Source organism: Impatiens glandulifera, chromosome 6 (genome assembly GCF_907164915.1).
Source record: "Impatiens glandulifera chromosome 6, dImpGla2.1, whole genome shotgun sequence".
NCBI lineage: Eukaryota > Viridiplantae > Streptophyta > Magnoliopsida > Ericales > Balsaminaceae > Impatiens > Impatiens glandulifera.
In genome coordinates, this window is record NC_061867.1 from 40,387,076 (window position 1) to 40,406,087 (window position 19,012).

Consider the following 19,012-nt stretch of genomic DNA (forward strand, 5'->3'; position numbering starts at 1 on the left):
CCATGGACATATGTTTAATGCTGAACCATTATCGATTAAAGTAATGGAAATGACTTTATTAGCCAAATCCACTTCGAGTCAAATCCACTTCGAGTTCCTAAGACTTCAACATACTTCTTTTTGGAGAATTAGTGTTAAGATGATCGGGAATCCACCACTTTTGAGATACCGCTAGCGGAGGTGGAATTCTTCTATCCTCCTTTTTGGGCCATGGATTAACCATAATAACTTCAAGACTATCAGTAGGTTCGTCCACGGAGGTTATATTCACTTGATGACCGGGTAACGAATTTTTCACAATTTCAGGTTTAGGGATGATCTTCTAATCGATCAGGTCCTGACACTGATGCTTAAGGGCACTACAATTATCGGTAGAGTGACATTTCATCTGATGGTATGCACACCATGCACTTTCAAAATTTCCAAGAAACTCTTTACTTTCTCGTGGAGTCAAAGGTTTGATTAGATTTCTTTGTTGGAAGAGAATAAGGGCTTGACTTAGGGTCATACCCAAATCATCAAACGTTCTAGGAGGCCTCGGGACCCTTGGTATTGGAGGTCTATATGTCGTCAAGACATTTGTTTTAGCGAACACCGGTTTTCTTGGACTTGGCTTAGGAGAGGGTGGAGATTTCTAAATAAATGTGACCTGGTGAACCTCGGTTTTGTCCTTTCTCTGAGTACGTGGAGGGGCAATATATGTCTTCATAGTTTTACCCTCATTTCTTTCTTTTTCAAATGTTTCGTCAAGGTTATTACCCGTTTTGAGGAGTTTCTTCATGTTTTGGAATATTTTGATGGCGAATCCAATAGAATATTGACCGTTAACATTATCCAAAATTATATCGATTTGTCTTTGTTCACTAGGTAGAGAATTGATTTCCTCTACAATAACCTCCCATCTTTCGATGAAAATCATGAATTTCTTGTTGTCTTCTTATTTCACGTTCTTGAGCTTCTTCTCAGGTCGTTCTAAGATGAGATACATATTGAACCATTCTATAAAGGCTTATGCGAGTTCATCGATAGTTTGAAGATAAACTATATTCTTTTGATGATACCAACGTAAGGTCGCACCATCTAAATACTGTGGAAATATATGAAGGAAAGTTGGTTCTCATAGGTATAAAGGTGTCATCGCAACGTAAGGTCGCAGCATCGAGGTTTGGGTTGGAATATCTCCCCACCATTGCTAAGGTTGCACCCTAACAGATATATCAAAGCTGATAGGGGGATCTATTTCGGTTTCTAGTTTTTCCTCTCGCAACATCTCTCGGTCATAGTCCAATATTATCGGTCTTCACGTAATTCGTAGAAGTACATAGTTTCGATATGATACTTCTCACGTAATCCTGGGTGATATACACGTTTTGAGGTTTCTTGCAATTATTAGGATAGAGCTAAACTACCTTTTAGGGTGATAGACCCTATAAGGTGGACTATTGTGAAATTTTAAAAATGCTATAAATAAAAATTTATATTGACATAATTTTTGTTTATTTTATTTTTAAATTAAAAATTAAATCTAATCCCAACAGAGTCACCAAGAAAGATGTAACACCAATAATCGCTCCCCACAGCTTAGCACGTGTCGTGGACACGTGGAAATACGGAGAATATCTTGGGGTGGCTCGAGAATCAATGCATTTCAATCTTAGTTTGCGTGCCATGCAATCTTTGTTTTCAAATAAAATATTATTTTAGAAGATTTTTTAAAATACCTGAGAGCTTTAAAAATTATTTATATAAGAATAATTAACTTTTTCAAATTTGAATAATTTGGGGACCAAATATTAATTTGGTTAAAACCCGATTTAAATTAATCAAACATAACTAATTTAAAAGATTATTTATTTGAAATGAGAGTCCCCAAATGATTTTAGAAAAATAATTAAAAGAGTGTACTTGTACAAACCTATTTTACATCAGAGTTTCTATAAGGGCTTCGATTTTTGGCTACGCTCGGGAAAAGTTTTCACGCTATGTCCTCTCGCGCACTTCAAATGATGGTTTTAAATTTTAAGATAAACGAAAGTCTAACTATTATAAGATTTATTTTCTTAATTAATAGTTTGGGGTTCTAAATAAGGATAGATTAAGATTGCGTAAATAATTGTACAAAATAATTTAAAAGGGCGTACATGCGATTACGTTAATATAATACTGAGTAAAAATCCTGAAAAATATCAAAAAAAGTGTTAGAATTTACAAATAAATTCCAAATAGGGCCTTAGCCAAAATATTGGTTTAAGAAATATCCCGAAAATATTTAAATATTTTTTCTGACCTTTTGGGATTTTTTGAAAATGGACTAGGTTCTAAAATTACAAAAAAAATTAGATTTTGAAAAGGGGAACCAAACAAGCCTTAGGATCGGAGTCTTAAGGCTGGGTCCTTTTGTTGATCTAGGCTCAGACGAGCTCGGTTTAGACCAAAGTGGTCTGGATCAGGGCTCTAGAGCATGGGTCAAGGGACCCGAAGGGCTCGGTCCTGTGTTCGGGAGGCTCGGTTTCGAACTCGGACTGCTCGATCGAGGGACTAGAGGTCTTAGTCCTGGGGTTTAGGTTGTTCGGTCCTAGGTTTGGGAGGCTCGGTCCTAGGTCTAGGTTTCTCGGTCGTGGACCTGGAAGGTTCGGTCCCAAGTTAAACCTCTCGGTCCGAGGTTTGAAATCTCAATCGGATTCATCGGTCCTAGCTCAAGAACACTGGTCTTGAGTCTCGGTCCTAACTCAAGAACACCGGACATCGGTCTCGGTTCTAACTCAAGAACATCGGTTCTTGGTTTAGGTCTGGACCAAGGATTCTCGGTCCTCTTTCTTGGCCCCCGTCCTACAAGACTCGGTCGTCGAGAACCAAATGTTCTTGAATTGGTCAAGAATTGTTGAAGCTATAACTTTTGATGCAGATCATGAAATCATGATCTATAAGTTATATATGGTTCATATGATTATGAAGAACAAAAGCTCTAACACTAATCACGATCAATCGATCTTTACAAAGATGAATTTAAAAAAACCACTTTTATGTCAAAATTTGGAATATTTTGATATAGGTCATTACAAGGTCTGATTTTTTTTCATCAGTTTTGAGATGATAAACATAATTGAACACAACCAAAACAAGAAAATCATAGCAGTTCGTAACATTTTTTGAAGATGAAATCCAAATCCAATTTTTTTAAAAATCCAATTTAATCAAATATGATTAGGATGATGTTACAGTGATTTGGAAATCATCCTAACATGTTACAAGCATATTTAACGGTTATTTGAATAAAAAAATCAAGATTAAAGCTCAAGAACATGAATTTTTAAAAATCCAGATTTTCAATTCAAATTTTTGTTTTTTAGTTTAAGGTTGATTTGATCAAATCTCTTCTCTTTCAACAGAAAGTTCATATAACATTTAAAGATTGATTATAAACAAAGAAATCATACAATTGAACCCTAGAATAGATCGAACCAATCAAACTTGGTATAAACTAGTTTTCAATCACAAATTTAATTACAAAGGTGGATTCATACCAACGATTGGAGAACACTCCAAAGAGTTGTTCGAAGCTTCCTAGAATACATGATCAAAGTTGGGATCACCGGAGATAGTTTTTACAAAAACCAGTTTTGACTGGAATCTGAATTCTTTGATTTGTATTGTAATATTTGTTGATTGTTCAATGGATTGATAAAAAATCAACTAAGGAGTATTTATAGTAGCTTTAGATCAGTTGAGAAGGAATAATTCAAGTTCAATTTGATCATTCGAAGTTTTATATCTAATTTTATCTTCAGTCGTGTCAGCCTAGTTCTAGGGGAAGATCAGATTAATAGGCTTAGGGATATTGTAGGCGAGCATAAGGCGAAAAAGTGGGTGGAAAAATTAGAGGATAAGGTGGACTAATGAAGAAACTAAAGCTACTGGAAGATCGCCATAAATCTTCGCGACATGCATGTATCCGCGAAGAAGACAATCAAAACGACACCGTTTTGATTTGTCCAAATCGCGTCATTGGCGATCCGTCAACGTTACGTTGGCATCTGGGTGGCTGGGCTAACGGGCGTGACGTCCCGTTAGTTGTTTCCAGGTGAACCGGGCGCGCGCCTTCTCTTTTACAGTCGACATGCATAGTTGATTCCTGGGCGTTGTATGAAAATCCAGCGCTAATCCAATGGCCCTAAATGCTACTGCATCAATTAAACATAATTTCAGCTACACATAATTATGAGTTTTATTTTTTTATAAAATGGTTATTTGAAATTAAATTTTAACTCCTTTTTTGCGTTTTCTTCAACAAAAATTCTACAAAACATATTTTTTGGATACATAATAAAAATTATGTTTATTATTTTTATGTTTAGGAATTTTTGAGTATTTTAGGATATTTATCTAATTGTTTTAAACAATAAATTATACATAATTTATGTTTAAATCATAATTAAATAATTTTAACCCCTTCTTGTGTTTAATTTGGGTAAAATAAATACAATATTTTAACCTCAAATTATTTTTGGATTTTTATTAAATTTTCCTAATTAGGGTTTAATTATAACAATAATTAACTCTAATTTGATCTTTAATATCTTTTTTTGGGTTATGTTGAAATTAGAAATTCCAAATATTATTTTAATATTATTATAAATAGTAATATTATTTATAAAATAGGGTATGTAAAATTTTCATGCTTACACTCACAATATCTTCATTTGAAGCACCGCTTGGATGCATATCTTTAATTGATTTTATTCACGCATGAAGTCTCCTTGCTGCTTTTTTGGATAGTATCAAGTCATGCCTACAAAGACCTCTTAGTAGGAATCTCCCATTGCTCTAGTTTTTTTTGTTGAAAGCTTCTTCTATACGAGACCATAATCGGTCACTTGATTGGTACACTTAAATTATTGGATCTTAAAAAAATTCTATATAAATCCGACATAACAGGATATTTTCATCGTGGTTGTAGGAAGTAGATTGTATAGACATACTTAACAAATATTGAAGATATATGTGTATTCGACATAATTTAAATGGTGGGATGTGGTGAATTATATTTTGCCAACATATGTCTATTTATAATCAAAACTCAACACATCTAACACAAAATAACTACACACTACAAAATTTATCACAATAATCAACTAATCTGACACAAAATGACTACACACTACAAAGTTTATCACGTTTATCAACACATCTTACAAGAAATTACTACACACTACAAAAGTTTATCACAATTATCAACACGTCTAACACGAAATGACTACACACTACCAAATTTATCATAATTATCAACTAATCTGACACAAAATGAATACACACTACAAAGTTTATCACGTTTATCAATACATCTGATAAAAATGACTACACACAACAAATTTTATCACAATTATCAATACATGTGACACGGAATGACTACACACTACAAAGTTTATCACAATTATCAACACATATGACACAAAATGACTACACACTTCAAATTTATCACAATTATTAATACATATAACAAGAAATGACCACACACTATAAAGCTTATCACAATTATTAATATATCTAATACGAAATGACTACACACTATAAAGTTTATCACAATTATTTATACATTTAGATTGCATGAATTGGAGGTGGAAAAATTGTCCTACCATGTGGGCCGAGCAATATGCAGGACATAGTGGAAAGCCTACAATCATTCTTGAAGATGTAGTAGATTATGATCTATAGATATGGCATGTGTATTTCGGTTTATAAGGCATCAACAACAATACAAATGTGTTAGAGTCATCTCTTTTATTTTTGATTCTAACTCAAGGTATTTCTCCTCCAGCTCATCATGTAATCCAAGGAAAATAATATAATATGGGCTATTATTTAGCTGATAGAATATATCCATAATGGTCTATCATTGTAAAAACAATTCATGAGTCATGTGGTCTGAAGAAAATATTTTTTGCACGGAAACATGAAGCATATGGAAAGGGCATTGAATGTGCATTTGGAGTTCTTCAATCAAGTTTTGTATTTGTAGTAGGACCGATACGATATTGGAGAAAATAAGTGTTGCATGATATAATGACTACATGTTTGATGGATTGATAAAGAATCAACTAAGGAGTACTTATGGTAGCTTTAGGTCGATTGAGAAGGAGAAATTCAAGTTCAATTTGACCACCCAAACTTTTATCCTTAATTTTATCCTCAATCGTGACAACCTGATTCTAAGGAAAGATAAGATTTATAGGCTTAGGCTATTGTAGGCAAGGATAAGGCGAGCAAGTGGGTAGAAAAATCAAAGGATAAGGTGGACTAACGAAGAAGCAAGAGCTTTTAGAAGTTCGTAAAAGATCTTCGTGGCCTGTAGGAATCCGCGAAGAAGACGATCAAAACGACCCCATTTTGATCTGTCCAAATCGCGTCGTTGGCGAGCCGTGAATGTTATGTTGGCGTTTGGGAGTCTGGGCTAACGGGTGTGACGTCCCGTTAGTTTTTTCCGTGTGGATCGGGTGTGCGTGTGCTCCTTTATAGCAGGCATGCATGGCTGATTCCTGTGCACTGAATGAAAATCTAGTGCTGATCCAATAACCCTGAATCATACTACATCAATTAAACATAATTTTAACTACACAGGATTAACAATTTTACTTTTTTATAAAAGAGTTATTTGAAATCGAATTTTAACCCTTTCTTGCGTTTTTCTTCACAAAAAATCTTTTTAGAAACATAATAAAAATTATGTTTATAATTTTTATTTTTGAGGAATTTGGGGTATTTTTGGATATTTATTTAATTATTTTAAGCCATAAATTATAAATAATTTTTGTTTAAAATTATAATTAAATAATTTCATACCCTTCTTAGGTTTAATTTGGATAAAATAAATACAATATTTTAACCTCGAATTATTTTTGGATTTATATTTAATTTTCCTAATTAGGGTTTAATTATAATAATAATTAACTCTAATTTGATTTTTATCTTTTTTTGGGTTATTTTGAATTTAAAAGTTCAAAATATTATTATAAATAATAGTATTATTTATAAATTAGGGTATGTCAAATTTTCATGCTTACACTCACAATATCTTCATTTGAATCACCGCTTAGATGCATATCTTCAATTGCTTTTATACACGCATGGAGTCTCCTTGCTACTTTTTGGATAGTATCAAGTTGTTCCTACATAGACCTCTTAGTACGAATCTCCCATTATTCTAGTTTTTCTTGGTTGAAGGCTTCTTCTATACGATACCATAATCGGTCACTTGATTGGTACACTTTCATTATTAGGTCTTCAAAATTTTCTATATATACCCGACATAACATGATATCTTCATCGTGCTTGTAGGAAGCTGATCGTATAAACATACTTAACAAATATTGTGTATTCAACATAATTTAAATGGTGGGATGTGGTGAATTATATTTTACCAACATATGTCTATTTATAATCAAAACTCAACACATCTAACACAAAATGACTACACACTACAAAGTTTATCACAATTATCAACTAATCTGACACAAAATGACTACACACTACAAAGTTTATCACGTTGATCAACATATCTGACAAGAAATGACTACACACTATAAAGTTTATCACAATTATCAACACATTTAACACAAAATGACTATACACTACAAAGTTTATCATAATATCAACTAATCTGACATGAAATGACTACACACTACAAGTTTATCACATTTATCAAGACATCTGACAAGAAATAACAACACACTACAAATCTTATCACAATTATCAACACATGTGACACAAAATGACTACACATTACAAAATTTATTACAATTATCAATACATCTGACACGAAATGACTACACACTATAAAGTTTATCACAATTATTAACGCATCCAACAAGAAATGACTATACACAATTATCACAATTATTAACACATCAAACACTAAATGACTACACACTATAAAGTTTATCACAATTATCAATACATTTAACACAAAATGAATAACACTATAAAGCTTATCACAATTATCAACACATTTGATACGAAATGATTACACACTATAAAGATTATTACAATTATCAACACATGTGACATGAAATGACTACACACTACAAAGTATATCACAATTATCAACACATTTAACACAAAATGACTATACACTACAAAGTTTATCATAATATCAACTAATCTGACATGAAATGACTACACACTACAAGTTTATTACATTTATCAACACATCTGACAAGAAATAACAACACACTACAAATCTTATCACAATTATCAACACATGTGACACAAAATGACTACACATTACAAAATTTATTACAATTATCAATACATCTGACACGAAATGACTACACACTACAAAGTTTATCACAATTATTAACGCATCCAACAATAAATGACTATACACAATTATCACAATTATTAACACATCTAACACTAAATGACTACACACTATAAAGTTTATCACAATTATCAATACATTTAACACAAAATGAATAATACTATAAAGCTTATCACAATTATCAACACATTTGATACGAAATGATTACACACTATAAAGATTATTACAATTATCAACACATGTGACATGAAATGACTACACACTACAAAGTATATCACAATTATCAACACATCTAATATGAAATGACTACACACTACAATGTTTATCACAATTATCAACACATTTGACACGAAATGACTACACACTACAAAGTTTATTACTATAAATACATAACATATTATCATGATATTATTAAGTCACTCATAACTTTTAATCTATATTTTCTTATCCAAAACCTCAATTCTCTCAAATGAATTTCAACGTTGACGATTCATCTTCTTCATTTTATTTAGATGATGATGATACAATGATTATAAATGCTCTTAGTAAAAAAAAAGAAATGGTATATCGTGCTATCACTAATAACAACGTGATCATCCAACAACTTCTTAAGCAACCAAAACCATCAAGTATTATATGGTGGTTGAATTCCTAGACATATTGTTATCAATGATGATCGAGATATTGTTGATTGTAGGTTGTATAAAGATTACTTTTCAGATAATCCATTATACAACGATACCATATTTCGTCGAAGATATTGAATGTCTCGCTCGTTGTTCCTTCGAATTATCGACACGGTCAAAGATCATGATCACTACTTCCAACAACAATTGGACAATATAGGAAAACTTGGATTATCCCCAATACAAAAAATAATATGAGTTTTATTGTATGTTTTCATATGGTGTTCCAGTAGATGCCACAAACGAGTATATTAAAATTGAAGAGTCTACTGCAATTGAAAGTATGAAAATATTTTGTTGAGTTGGGGTTGAAATATTTGGATTATCTTAGAAGGCCAACAACAAATGATATTTCTAGAATTTTCTATATTGGTAAGAAATGTGGATTTCTTGGAATGTTAAGCAGTTTAGATTGCATGCATTGAAGGTGTAAAATTTGTCCTACCGCGTGGGCTGGGCAATATGCAGGCCATAGTGGAAAGCCTACGATCATTCTTGAAGTTGTGGTAGATTATGATATATAGATATGGCATGCATATTTCGGTTTGTTAGGCACCAACAATGATATAAACGTGTTAGTGTCATCTCATTTTTTCTTGTATCTAACTCAAGGTATTTCTCCTCTAGCTCATTATGTAATCCATGGAAAAGAATATGTTAGATTAAGTTAAATAAATAAAAAAAAATTAATTAAAAGAGAAATAATTAATTAAGGAAAATGTCTTGATAAACATAGGTGAATAAGTTTAAATCAATATAACATTATTTTAATGATGTGGTTTGAACATAACTAAGTTGTGTAAATTGTCTTTGCGCAAGTACAACTCAAGAGACGTATGTCTTCAGATGCAGCCTGAAGCAAGCGCGAGTAGATGTCTCACTTCATCAGACGTGTAGTTTGAAGAAGCGCGAGTAGACGTCTCACTTCATCAAACTTAAGCGCGAGCAGATGTGTAGTCTGAAGAAGTGCGACAGATGTCTCACTTCATCAGACGTGTAGTCTGAAGAAACGTGAGCAGACATCTCACTTTATTCAATGTGTAGTCTGAAAAAGCGCGAGTAAACGTCTCACTTTATTAGACATGTAGTCTAAAGAAGCGCGAGCAGACGTCTTGCTTCAGTAGCCGTCTGAAATAGTGCGCAAGTAGACGCCTTACTTCAGCAAACGTCTGAAGAATCGTCCATCTTTCCGCTCATCTCACCAGCATAGTGAATAGTAGCGTTCGTTATCAACCGTCTGCCTAGTGAGCTCAATACGCATAACCGCTTATCTGCCACATATTCGAATATTCCTCCAGCCCATCTTGTACTTTCCAGTACACCACGATTTACCGAATATTCTCTAGTATAATTTGGTACATCATGATCCAACAAATATATTCTCATATACAATCCCGTACACCTGACGTACGTCTAAACGGAAAGCTGACACATATCCAAGAGAAATATTCGACTATTATTGAGACTTTAGTATAAAAGGCGATCAAAGTACAATGGCAAAATAGATAGAAAAGTTATAACATATCTGCATTTAATCCTGGATTTCTATAGTTCCACGACTCTCTTTTTTGTACATGGTACCGAGTCATCTAAATCTGATGAACTTCAGAACAGGGCACCTCGAGTAGAGCTGAACTACTCAAATGATAATGAGCAAATGTCATTCATTGATGAGATGTGGTTTTCTCATGGTGAGCCACTTTCTATATCTACCACTGAGAAATTGCTCTCGGAGGTTGAAGAGAAGGTGGCCCTTCACATTATTGAGCAGCAGCAGACGCCCGTTAAAGAAAGACGCCCGTTAAAGAAAGACAATTCTTAGCTCTCCACTCTACTAAGAAACAACCTTTGTCTGCTCAAAAAGAACTGTCTGAAGCTGCTCTCCCTGCGTCTGAGTAAAAGTAGACCCCGTCTACTGAGGGAGAAACTTCTAAAGTAGTTGAGAAACTCTCAGCTCCTGTTTTCAAGAAGGCATCTGAAGCAAAAGCTTCTCAGCTTTCTTCTTCTTCATCTAAGAAGGCTCCCAAGTTCGCAATGCAAATCTCATTAGAGGAAGAGACGTTTAAAGATAAGCAATCCTCCCACAAGTCCAAACATTCCTCCCTGCCTCGATCCAACGAATCTCCACCTGATCAAACTCTCCATTCTGAAGAACTATCGGGTTTCATCAAGGATCTGCGCGACGAAATTGAAGGTGTAGAAGGTAAGTCTCGGGCATTGGTCAATATGCCTCGAGTGTCATCTCCAAATAAGGAACTAGAGCGGTCTATTCAAGTAAGTTATTGACCTGAACCTATTTTCTTTATTACAGTTAGTTCCCACGTTGTCTCTTCGGCTGAGGAGTCCCCTTAAGGAACCACTGATCTTTTACACTTCATTTTGGAAGCTCTTGCACTAATGCAATAGAGAATTCATTCTATATCTAATAGGCTTTAAATTCTGGAAGAGTGAACATCTATGAATGCATCTGCGTCTGCAAATGCAAACAATGAAATTTTAAGGACTTCGGGTGATGTCTCGATGATTAGAAACCTGATGACTAGGATGCAGTTTTTTCTGGTCCAGAACAACTTCGAGCTTCACAACGAGACAAAGTCTATTATGGAATCCTTTGGTCTTCATCTGCTAGAAGTCTCCAAATCCTTCAAGTTTGTAGAAGCTGAGCGAATTAAATATGCTGACACAGTCGCTCGACGCTTCAGGGCTGAAGAAAATGCGGCTGCTGAAGCTGCTAAAGTCGTCGCCTTCGCTGCTGTTGAACCTGATAATGTTAAAAAGTGGAAGGTAGAAATTGAGGGGGACCTCCTCTAGGGGCACTCGTTCAAGAAGAAAGTCAGACCAAGGTGGTGGTCGAGGTTGTCGAGGAGGTGTTCGAAGTGCAGACCGCGACGGTGGACAATGTGGAGGAAGTGTAGGTGGAGGAAAAGGAGGAGGATTAAGTGGAGGTTTGCAATATCTGCTCTTCGGCCAAAAAGGCCTCGTTGACTGAAGTTTCAAGACTAAAAAGGGGATTTAAAACCTTATATATTTTATGTTTTTTTCATATTTATATAAATATATTGACTTCCTTTTAATGTCTTGTTCTTAACTCAATTTTAACTTAGTTTTAACATTATCAAAAAGAGGGAAATTGTCAGATTAAGTTAAATAAAGAAAAAATAAAATTAATTAAAAGAGAAATAATTAATTAAGGAAAATATCTTAATAAACTTAGGTGAATAAGTTTAAATTAATATGACATAGTTTTAATGATGTGGTCTGAACAAAACTAAGTTGTGTAAATTGTCTTTGCGCAGGTACCACTCAAGAAACGTATGTCTTCAGATGCAGTCTGAAGAAGCACGAGCAGACATCTCACTTCATCAGACGGATAGTCTGAAGAAGCAGACGTCTCACTTCATCAGACGTGTAGTCTGAAGAAGTGCGAGCAGACGTCTCACTTCATCAGACGTGTAGTCTAAAGAAGCGCAATCATATATCTCACTTCATTAGACGTCTCACTTCATCAGACGTGTAGTCTAAAGAAGCGCAATCATATATCTCACTTCATTAGACGTCTCACTTCATCAGACATGTAGTATGAAGAAGCGCAATAAGACGTCTCACTTCATCAGACGTGTAGTTTGAAAAAGCGCGATCAAACGTCCTTCTTCAACAGTCGTCTGAAAAAGTGCGCTAGCAGACGCCTTGCTTAGCAACCATCTGAAGAAGCGTCCGTCTTTCCACTCATCTCATCAGCATAGCGAACAACATCGTCGTTATCAACTGTCTTCCAGTTAGCTTAGTACGCATAACCACTTATTTGCCACATATTTGAATATTCATCCATCCTATCTTGTACTTTCCAGTACACCATGATCTACCGAATATTCTCTAGTACAATCTGGTACGCCACGATCTAACAAATATATTATCATGTATGATCCCGTACACCTAGCGTACGTCTAACGGAAAGCTGACACATATCCAAGAGAAAGATTTGATCGTTGCTGAGACTTTAGTATAAAAGGCGATCAAATTACAACGATGTATCTCTAGCTTCCTTGAACAATCATTATGTACGAACTGCTGAGTACTGTGATTACTCTTGCTCTAAGTACATTATGTAATTCACCTATTATTCTTTCTATGTGAAATTTTAGTATTATAAGTTGAATAAGGTTTGTTTGTTCAAAAAAGTGTTAGCTAGAAGTTCAGAAACAGACAACTATTAAGTCATGTGTTTCTGAATGGGTTTGTGTAGTTTCTATACGAATCAAAGTCTTCTAGTGAAAAACCTTCTAGAAACAAAAGAAGGGGTGACATAAGCGTTTTTATCTCCAAACATCCATAAAACTCCGTGTGTTATTTTATTTCTGCATATTCCAATCGTTTATCTGCCGCTTCAAATCGAGCAAGCATTTTCGCACTTGAAGTCGTGTAAGAGCTTGCGAACATTTGTGAATAATAGAAACAGATTTTCATCTCTAATAGGATTAAAATCAAATTGAAACTTATAAGTTGCACATCAATATTCAACCCCCTGTTATTGTTGTCACCGATCCTATGAGAATATAATATGGGCTATTAGTTAGCTGATAGCATATATCCAAAATGGTCTACCATTGTGCAAACAATTCATGAGTCACGTGGTTCGAAGAAAAAATATTTTCCAATGGTCGTTGAATGTGCATTTGGAGTTCTTCAATCACGTTTTGCATTTGTAGTAGGAACGATACAATATTGGAGAAAATAAGTGTCGCATAATATAATGACTAAATATATAATTTTGCATAACATAATCATTGAGGATGAACGTGACCTTAATGCACTTATTGGAATTGAAACGGAAATGCTTTCGCCGGATGTCGAAATGATGATTGATGAAATACTCGATTTCAAGATTTCATATCTCGATATGAAAATATAAGTAATAAAAAAGCTCACATTGTATTTCGTAATGCATTAATTGATCATTTGTGGAAGTAGTACATCGATTCTAAGAATTGATACATCGTGTATTTTGTGTGTACGAAGTACTTTTTTTAATAATGCTTGTTTTTTTAATAATATTATTGTTTAATGTAATTTGTGTTTATTTAATGATGTTTAATTTATTTTTTTTAATAATGTTTGTTTTAATGTAATTTATTTGTTTGTGAAGTGTAATCTTTTTTCGTGTAGTGTAATTTGCGTTTATTTAATAATACTTAATTTGTTTTTTTTATGTGTATAAATTATTGATTTATAATTAATTTTATCATAATTTTCTTTAACAAGCGTGAGTTTAAAAACACAACAACTAATATTTTAGCATAGTCATAAAATTAATTATATACAATCAAATAAATTACAAACATCAATAGTTTATATTATAATATTAAAATTCATCTTTCTCAATTTTTGAAATTAATAATCAAGATCAAATATTTCAAAATTTATTTAAAAATATTATATTATTATAAATTTGATAGAGTCTAATTAGTTAAAAATAGTAACCTTCATACATATAATGGATTTATTATTACTATTTGGTAACATGATTTATTATATTCTTATTTTCGTTTTTACATCTATTTTAAACAATTTTTATCGGTTTTAATATACACGAATCTTTTAAAATTAAAATTCAATTTATTAACAATATGATATTACCTCCCCTTAAAATCCTAAGATACTAAATCTATTATTTGAGGTCTCTTGTTAGTTGTTAGACAATGAACTACTCAAGTAGGTTAAAATGAAATGAATTCTTATATTATGAAAATATATTATATGCTGAAGATGGGAAAAGATGAGATTCTGATTTCTATTTGACATTTTAGAGATTTATACATTCCTATTAATACTTTTAATTTTTACTGGACGCTTGAGGATGTATTTTTGTGTTTTGGGTTCGACATTTTTGTATGAATAAGCGCAAGAGCTGTTGATGTAAGTCCCATGCGTCTGACAAACAAGCTCATGTAAGTACGGATATTGGATCGGATTGAGGGGAAAAAGCTCAAGAAGAAGAAAAACAAAAAAAAATAAATGAAAAAATCAAGAATCAAAGAGCATATTGGGGAAGTTGAATGCAATATATAAGGAAAAAATGCAGAGAAAGAAATCAAGAAAGAATCAAAGAATGAAAAAAGTAATGATGTAGAGAAAAAAAATGTGGAATCGGATAAGGAAGAAATCAATAAAATTGATGAAACAGAGGATGTTTAAGAAGATAAACCTAAAGACATGAAGAGGAAGAGGCAGAAGATGAAAGCAAAGATATAATAGAGAAGAAAAGTGAAGAGAAAATTAAGGTTGCTGATCCTCAAACACGTAAAACTGAAGTAGAGAAAAATAGTGACAAAAGCCCTGAGATCCTAAAAAGAATACATTTTATCATGTTAGTACTGGTTCATATAGGGGAAGATTAAACAATGAGAGCAAACATGCATCATCATCTACTTAAATTCAATATTCTTTCATGGAGAACGAGAGAAGAAGGGGACATGTAAGAAGATAATATGGTCAAAAAGGCAGATATGGAGACAACATAGGTTCTGATAAATAGATTGTAGTCTTTGTTCATTGTAATTTGTGTTTATAATGTGATTTGATTGCTATCATTCAGAAACTTTTAAGTATTTTATTTGTTATCTTACAATAAAAAATAAAATTTGTCTAGTTTTGATTATTGACTCTCCCATTTTTGGGTTTCTTAATGAAATTTTGGTAAACCGTTTAAAAAAATATATATTTTATGACGGGAATATAAATTAATTCACTATTTTTTCTCCGCACCGGACCCCTTAAAAGAAACAAGAGATTAAACTAAAGCGCTAATAAAGTCAGACACTTAGTTACATTCGCATGAAAAAAGTGATGTAGTTCTACTTAGGCTTTTTTTTCCTTAAGGGACGGGTTTGTCATATCAAAAGTTCGTCTCTATAGATTTTTTATATTTGTTTTATTTCAAAATATATTAAGGACATGCGATTAAATTAGTAACATAGATTTTTTATTCTTTATTTATAAATAACTAGCATGTATCACGTGCATTTGTAAGAATAAAAATATAAAAACCGTGAAAAAATATTACAGTAAAAATGTGATAGAATTTTAATTTTATTTTTAACCGTTTTAAGTTTATGGGCGGGTCAACCCATAATCCAATCCAAGTATCCATTTACTCTCACATCGCAGAACGATCTTTACAACAATTGATACAGTTTGATTCCTCAACTCAATTAGTTGGACCTCCAGAGTCCACTTCTTTCCCATACTACGAGTGAAAGGGAAAATGTAAAGACTACCATTAAAGTAGCCCATGCGAGAGACTTACTATATCCATATGAACTATGTCCCCTATCTCTATAAATATGACGCAATTCTTCCATTATTGATCACTAATAATACTGAAATCTATAGCGCAGAGTCAAAAGAAAATTATGACCAATTAAAAACTATTAATGAACCACCGCGTTCATCAAATTTGGTGTTGAATCTAAAATTTAAAGTGTTATTAGCCTAGTTGGTTAAAGGGTTGTATTTGTTTTGTTAGGTTGCAAATTTGAACCATACCTATAGTATTTTTAATTTTATTTTTAACCGTTTTAAGTTTATGGGTGGGTCAACCCACAATCCGACCCAAGTATCCATTTACTCTAACATATATATCCAAATTAACCACAACTCTCGACCCGACAATCCAGACATTTTAAAAATTAAGCATCATTATATATATATATATTAATTAGTTAAAAAGATGAACTTTTATATTTAAAATGTCCCGCATTCATCAAAATTGGTGTTGAATTTAAAATATAAAATGTTATTAGCTTAGTTGATTATATGGTTGCACTTATTTTGTTAGGTGCAAGTTCGAACCATACTTATAGCATTTTTTATTTTATTTTTAACCGTTTTAAGTTTATGGGCGGGTCAACCTACAATCCGATGCAAATATCCATTTACTCTCACATATATATCCAAATTAGTCACAACTCTCGACTCGGCAATTCAGACACTTTAAAAATTAAGAATGATTATATATATAGATACCATATAGATAATAAGTTTAATATGTATGAAACTATTAAAGACAAAATCCTATTAGGTATAATTTTAACAATAAAATGTTTCAAATTATAGGATTTGAGATTTTCAAAATATTAACTCGGCGAATTTTATTAGAGTCTTTGTTCATAAATATAATTGATTTATTAAGAATATGATATTATTATTCTTAAGACTTGTTAAAATCCCAAGATACTAAATCTTTTATTTCAGTCTCTTGTTAGTCAATGAACCACTCAAGTGTGTAAAAATTAAATGAATTCTTATATTATGAAAACATATTATATGGGAAGAGATGAGATTCTAATTTGTATTTGACATTATAGATTTATACATTCCTATTAGAATTCAAGGAAAGAGTTGTACATAGCCAGTTAATATGGCAAACCCAAGTATAATAAAAGGAGGAAGAATTACAAATGCTCCTATACTAGCAAAGAAAACACTGTCGTTTCTCTGCGATACTTCATTAAGGTAAGCTTGTCTCTTGATGTTTCTCTTCTGTGAAATAGTTAAGAATTTGGGGCTCACCTTTTTCAGGTTTTTACCTAACGGAATGCTGAAATCGCCGTCTCTATCACCAACCAATTGAGACAGTTGATCTCGAATTGTCAGTTTCCCAGATCTAGTATTACTACTACCATCGCTGACATAACCTTGTTTTTGTTTCAATGGTAAATCAATTTAGAATATGCTGCCAATCAAGAATTTGAGAAAATGAGAATCATTTACCATCAATTGACGGATTAGTGGATGTAAGTTGTTCCAAGAGTTCTAATCGTGTTCGAGCAGAAGATAGTGAACCTTTTCAAATAAAGAAAACCCAAATGAAAATCAAAAGGAAATGGCCAAGAAAGACAGATCGAATACACATAAATAATGGGAAGAACATACCAGAAGCAGAATAGGCGGCGGGATCATCTTCTGTAACTCCTTCGATTTCATCAGACTGAGAAGATACTCGGACGGAAGAAGAGAAGGATCGGCTGAGGGAAGAACGTCCGCGCTTATGAGCTAGAGGAGGATGGTTAGGGAGAGGAACGGAGACTAGATTCAAGGCCATGGTATGAAATATATCTTCCTGTTCTACGAAGGTCTTTTGGCTCCCAGTACTAAGTGAAAATTGAGCCACTCGGATGCTTTCATTGTCTGGTACCGGGAAGTTATTTGAGGCTGTATTTGTTGCCACCTCAAAAAATACAATTTTTAACACTTTTTTTTTTCTTTCTGAAAATTGCAAAAGTTTACATCTCGGGTCATCATAATCGAAACCACCCGACCGGACCCGGACCTTTCCCAAAAAAATAAGTATTTAAGTGAAAGAAATTATGGGTTTTTAAGAAATCTTTATTTTATATAAATTTGAATTATTTGATTGGTTTGTTAAATTAATATTTTTAAAATAATTATTTTTTTTTATAAATAAATTCAAGAAATTTGTAACTAGACGTGTTAATTGGTTCGGTATTGAGTTATTCGAGTTCTTTAATTCTGGTTTTCGATTTTTTATATTCTTTTAAAAAAAAATAAAAATCAAACCGAATATTGAAATTTGAATTCAGTCGGATATTCAATTTAGACCAATATACCTACACAATTTTACTATTTACTACAATAATTGCAACCATAGTATCTTTTTTACATTCACTATTAATAAATTTTAGTGATTAAAGTCTTGTAGATTTAAAAGGTTTAAAATTTATCTATTTTAATAAATAATAAAATATAAAATATTTTAATTATATCTAATAAAATATATAATATAATATATAATGAAAATAAATAATAAAAAAATGAATTAGATTTTTTTATTTAGTTTTCGAGTTGAACCCAACTCGAAAATCAAACTAAAACCGTTTTTGAAAATAAAATTTGAATTCTTCTATTCAAACCAAATATTGAACATCTATATTTGTATCTATTAACTTAATAAATATTAAGGTTGTTAGTCTATATAAAAAAAGTTAATATAACT

The 19,012-nt window shown here is 32.5% G+C and overlaps 1 protein-coding gene across 1 annotated transcript; it reads right to left on the reverse strand.

Annotated features, from left to right (window-relative positions):
• Window positions 1–17,324: 17,324 nt before the first annotated feature.
• On the reverse strand, window positions 17,325–18,100 carry LOC124943598. The gene is made up of 3 exons (XM_047484084.1): window positions 17,932–18,100; window positions 17,770–17,841; window positions 17,325–17,693 (listed from the first exon to the last, which is right to left on the reverse strand). The coding sequence occupies exons 1-3, from the start codon at window positions 18,098–18,100 to the stop codon at window positions 17,386–17,388; spliced, it is 549 nt and encodes a 182-aa protein (XP_047340040.1). The 3' UTR covers window positions 17,325–17,385.
• Window positions 18,101–19,012: the final 912 nt, after the last annotated feature.

Excerpts from the sequence above, each read along its gene's own strand:
- LOC124943598 (XM_047484084.1), bottom strand. The coding sequence starts at position 18,100 with ATGGCCTTGAATCTAGTCTCCGTTCCTCTCCCTAACCATCCTCCTCTA. Across the intron at positions 17,842-17,931 it reads CGCCGCCTATTCTGCTTCTG|GTTCACTATCTTCTGCTCGA; the intron begins GTATGTTCTTCC and ends TTATTTGAAAAG. Across the intron at positions 17,694-17,769 it reads CACTAATCCGTCAATTGATG|GTTATGTCAGCGATGGTAGT; the intron begins GTAAATGATTCT and ends AACAAAAACAAG.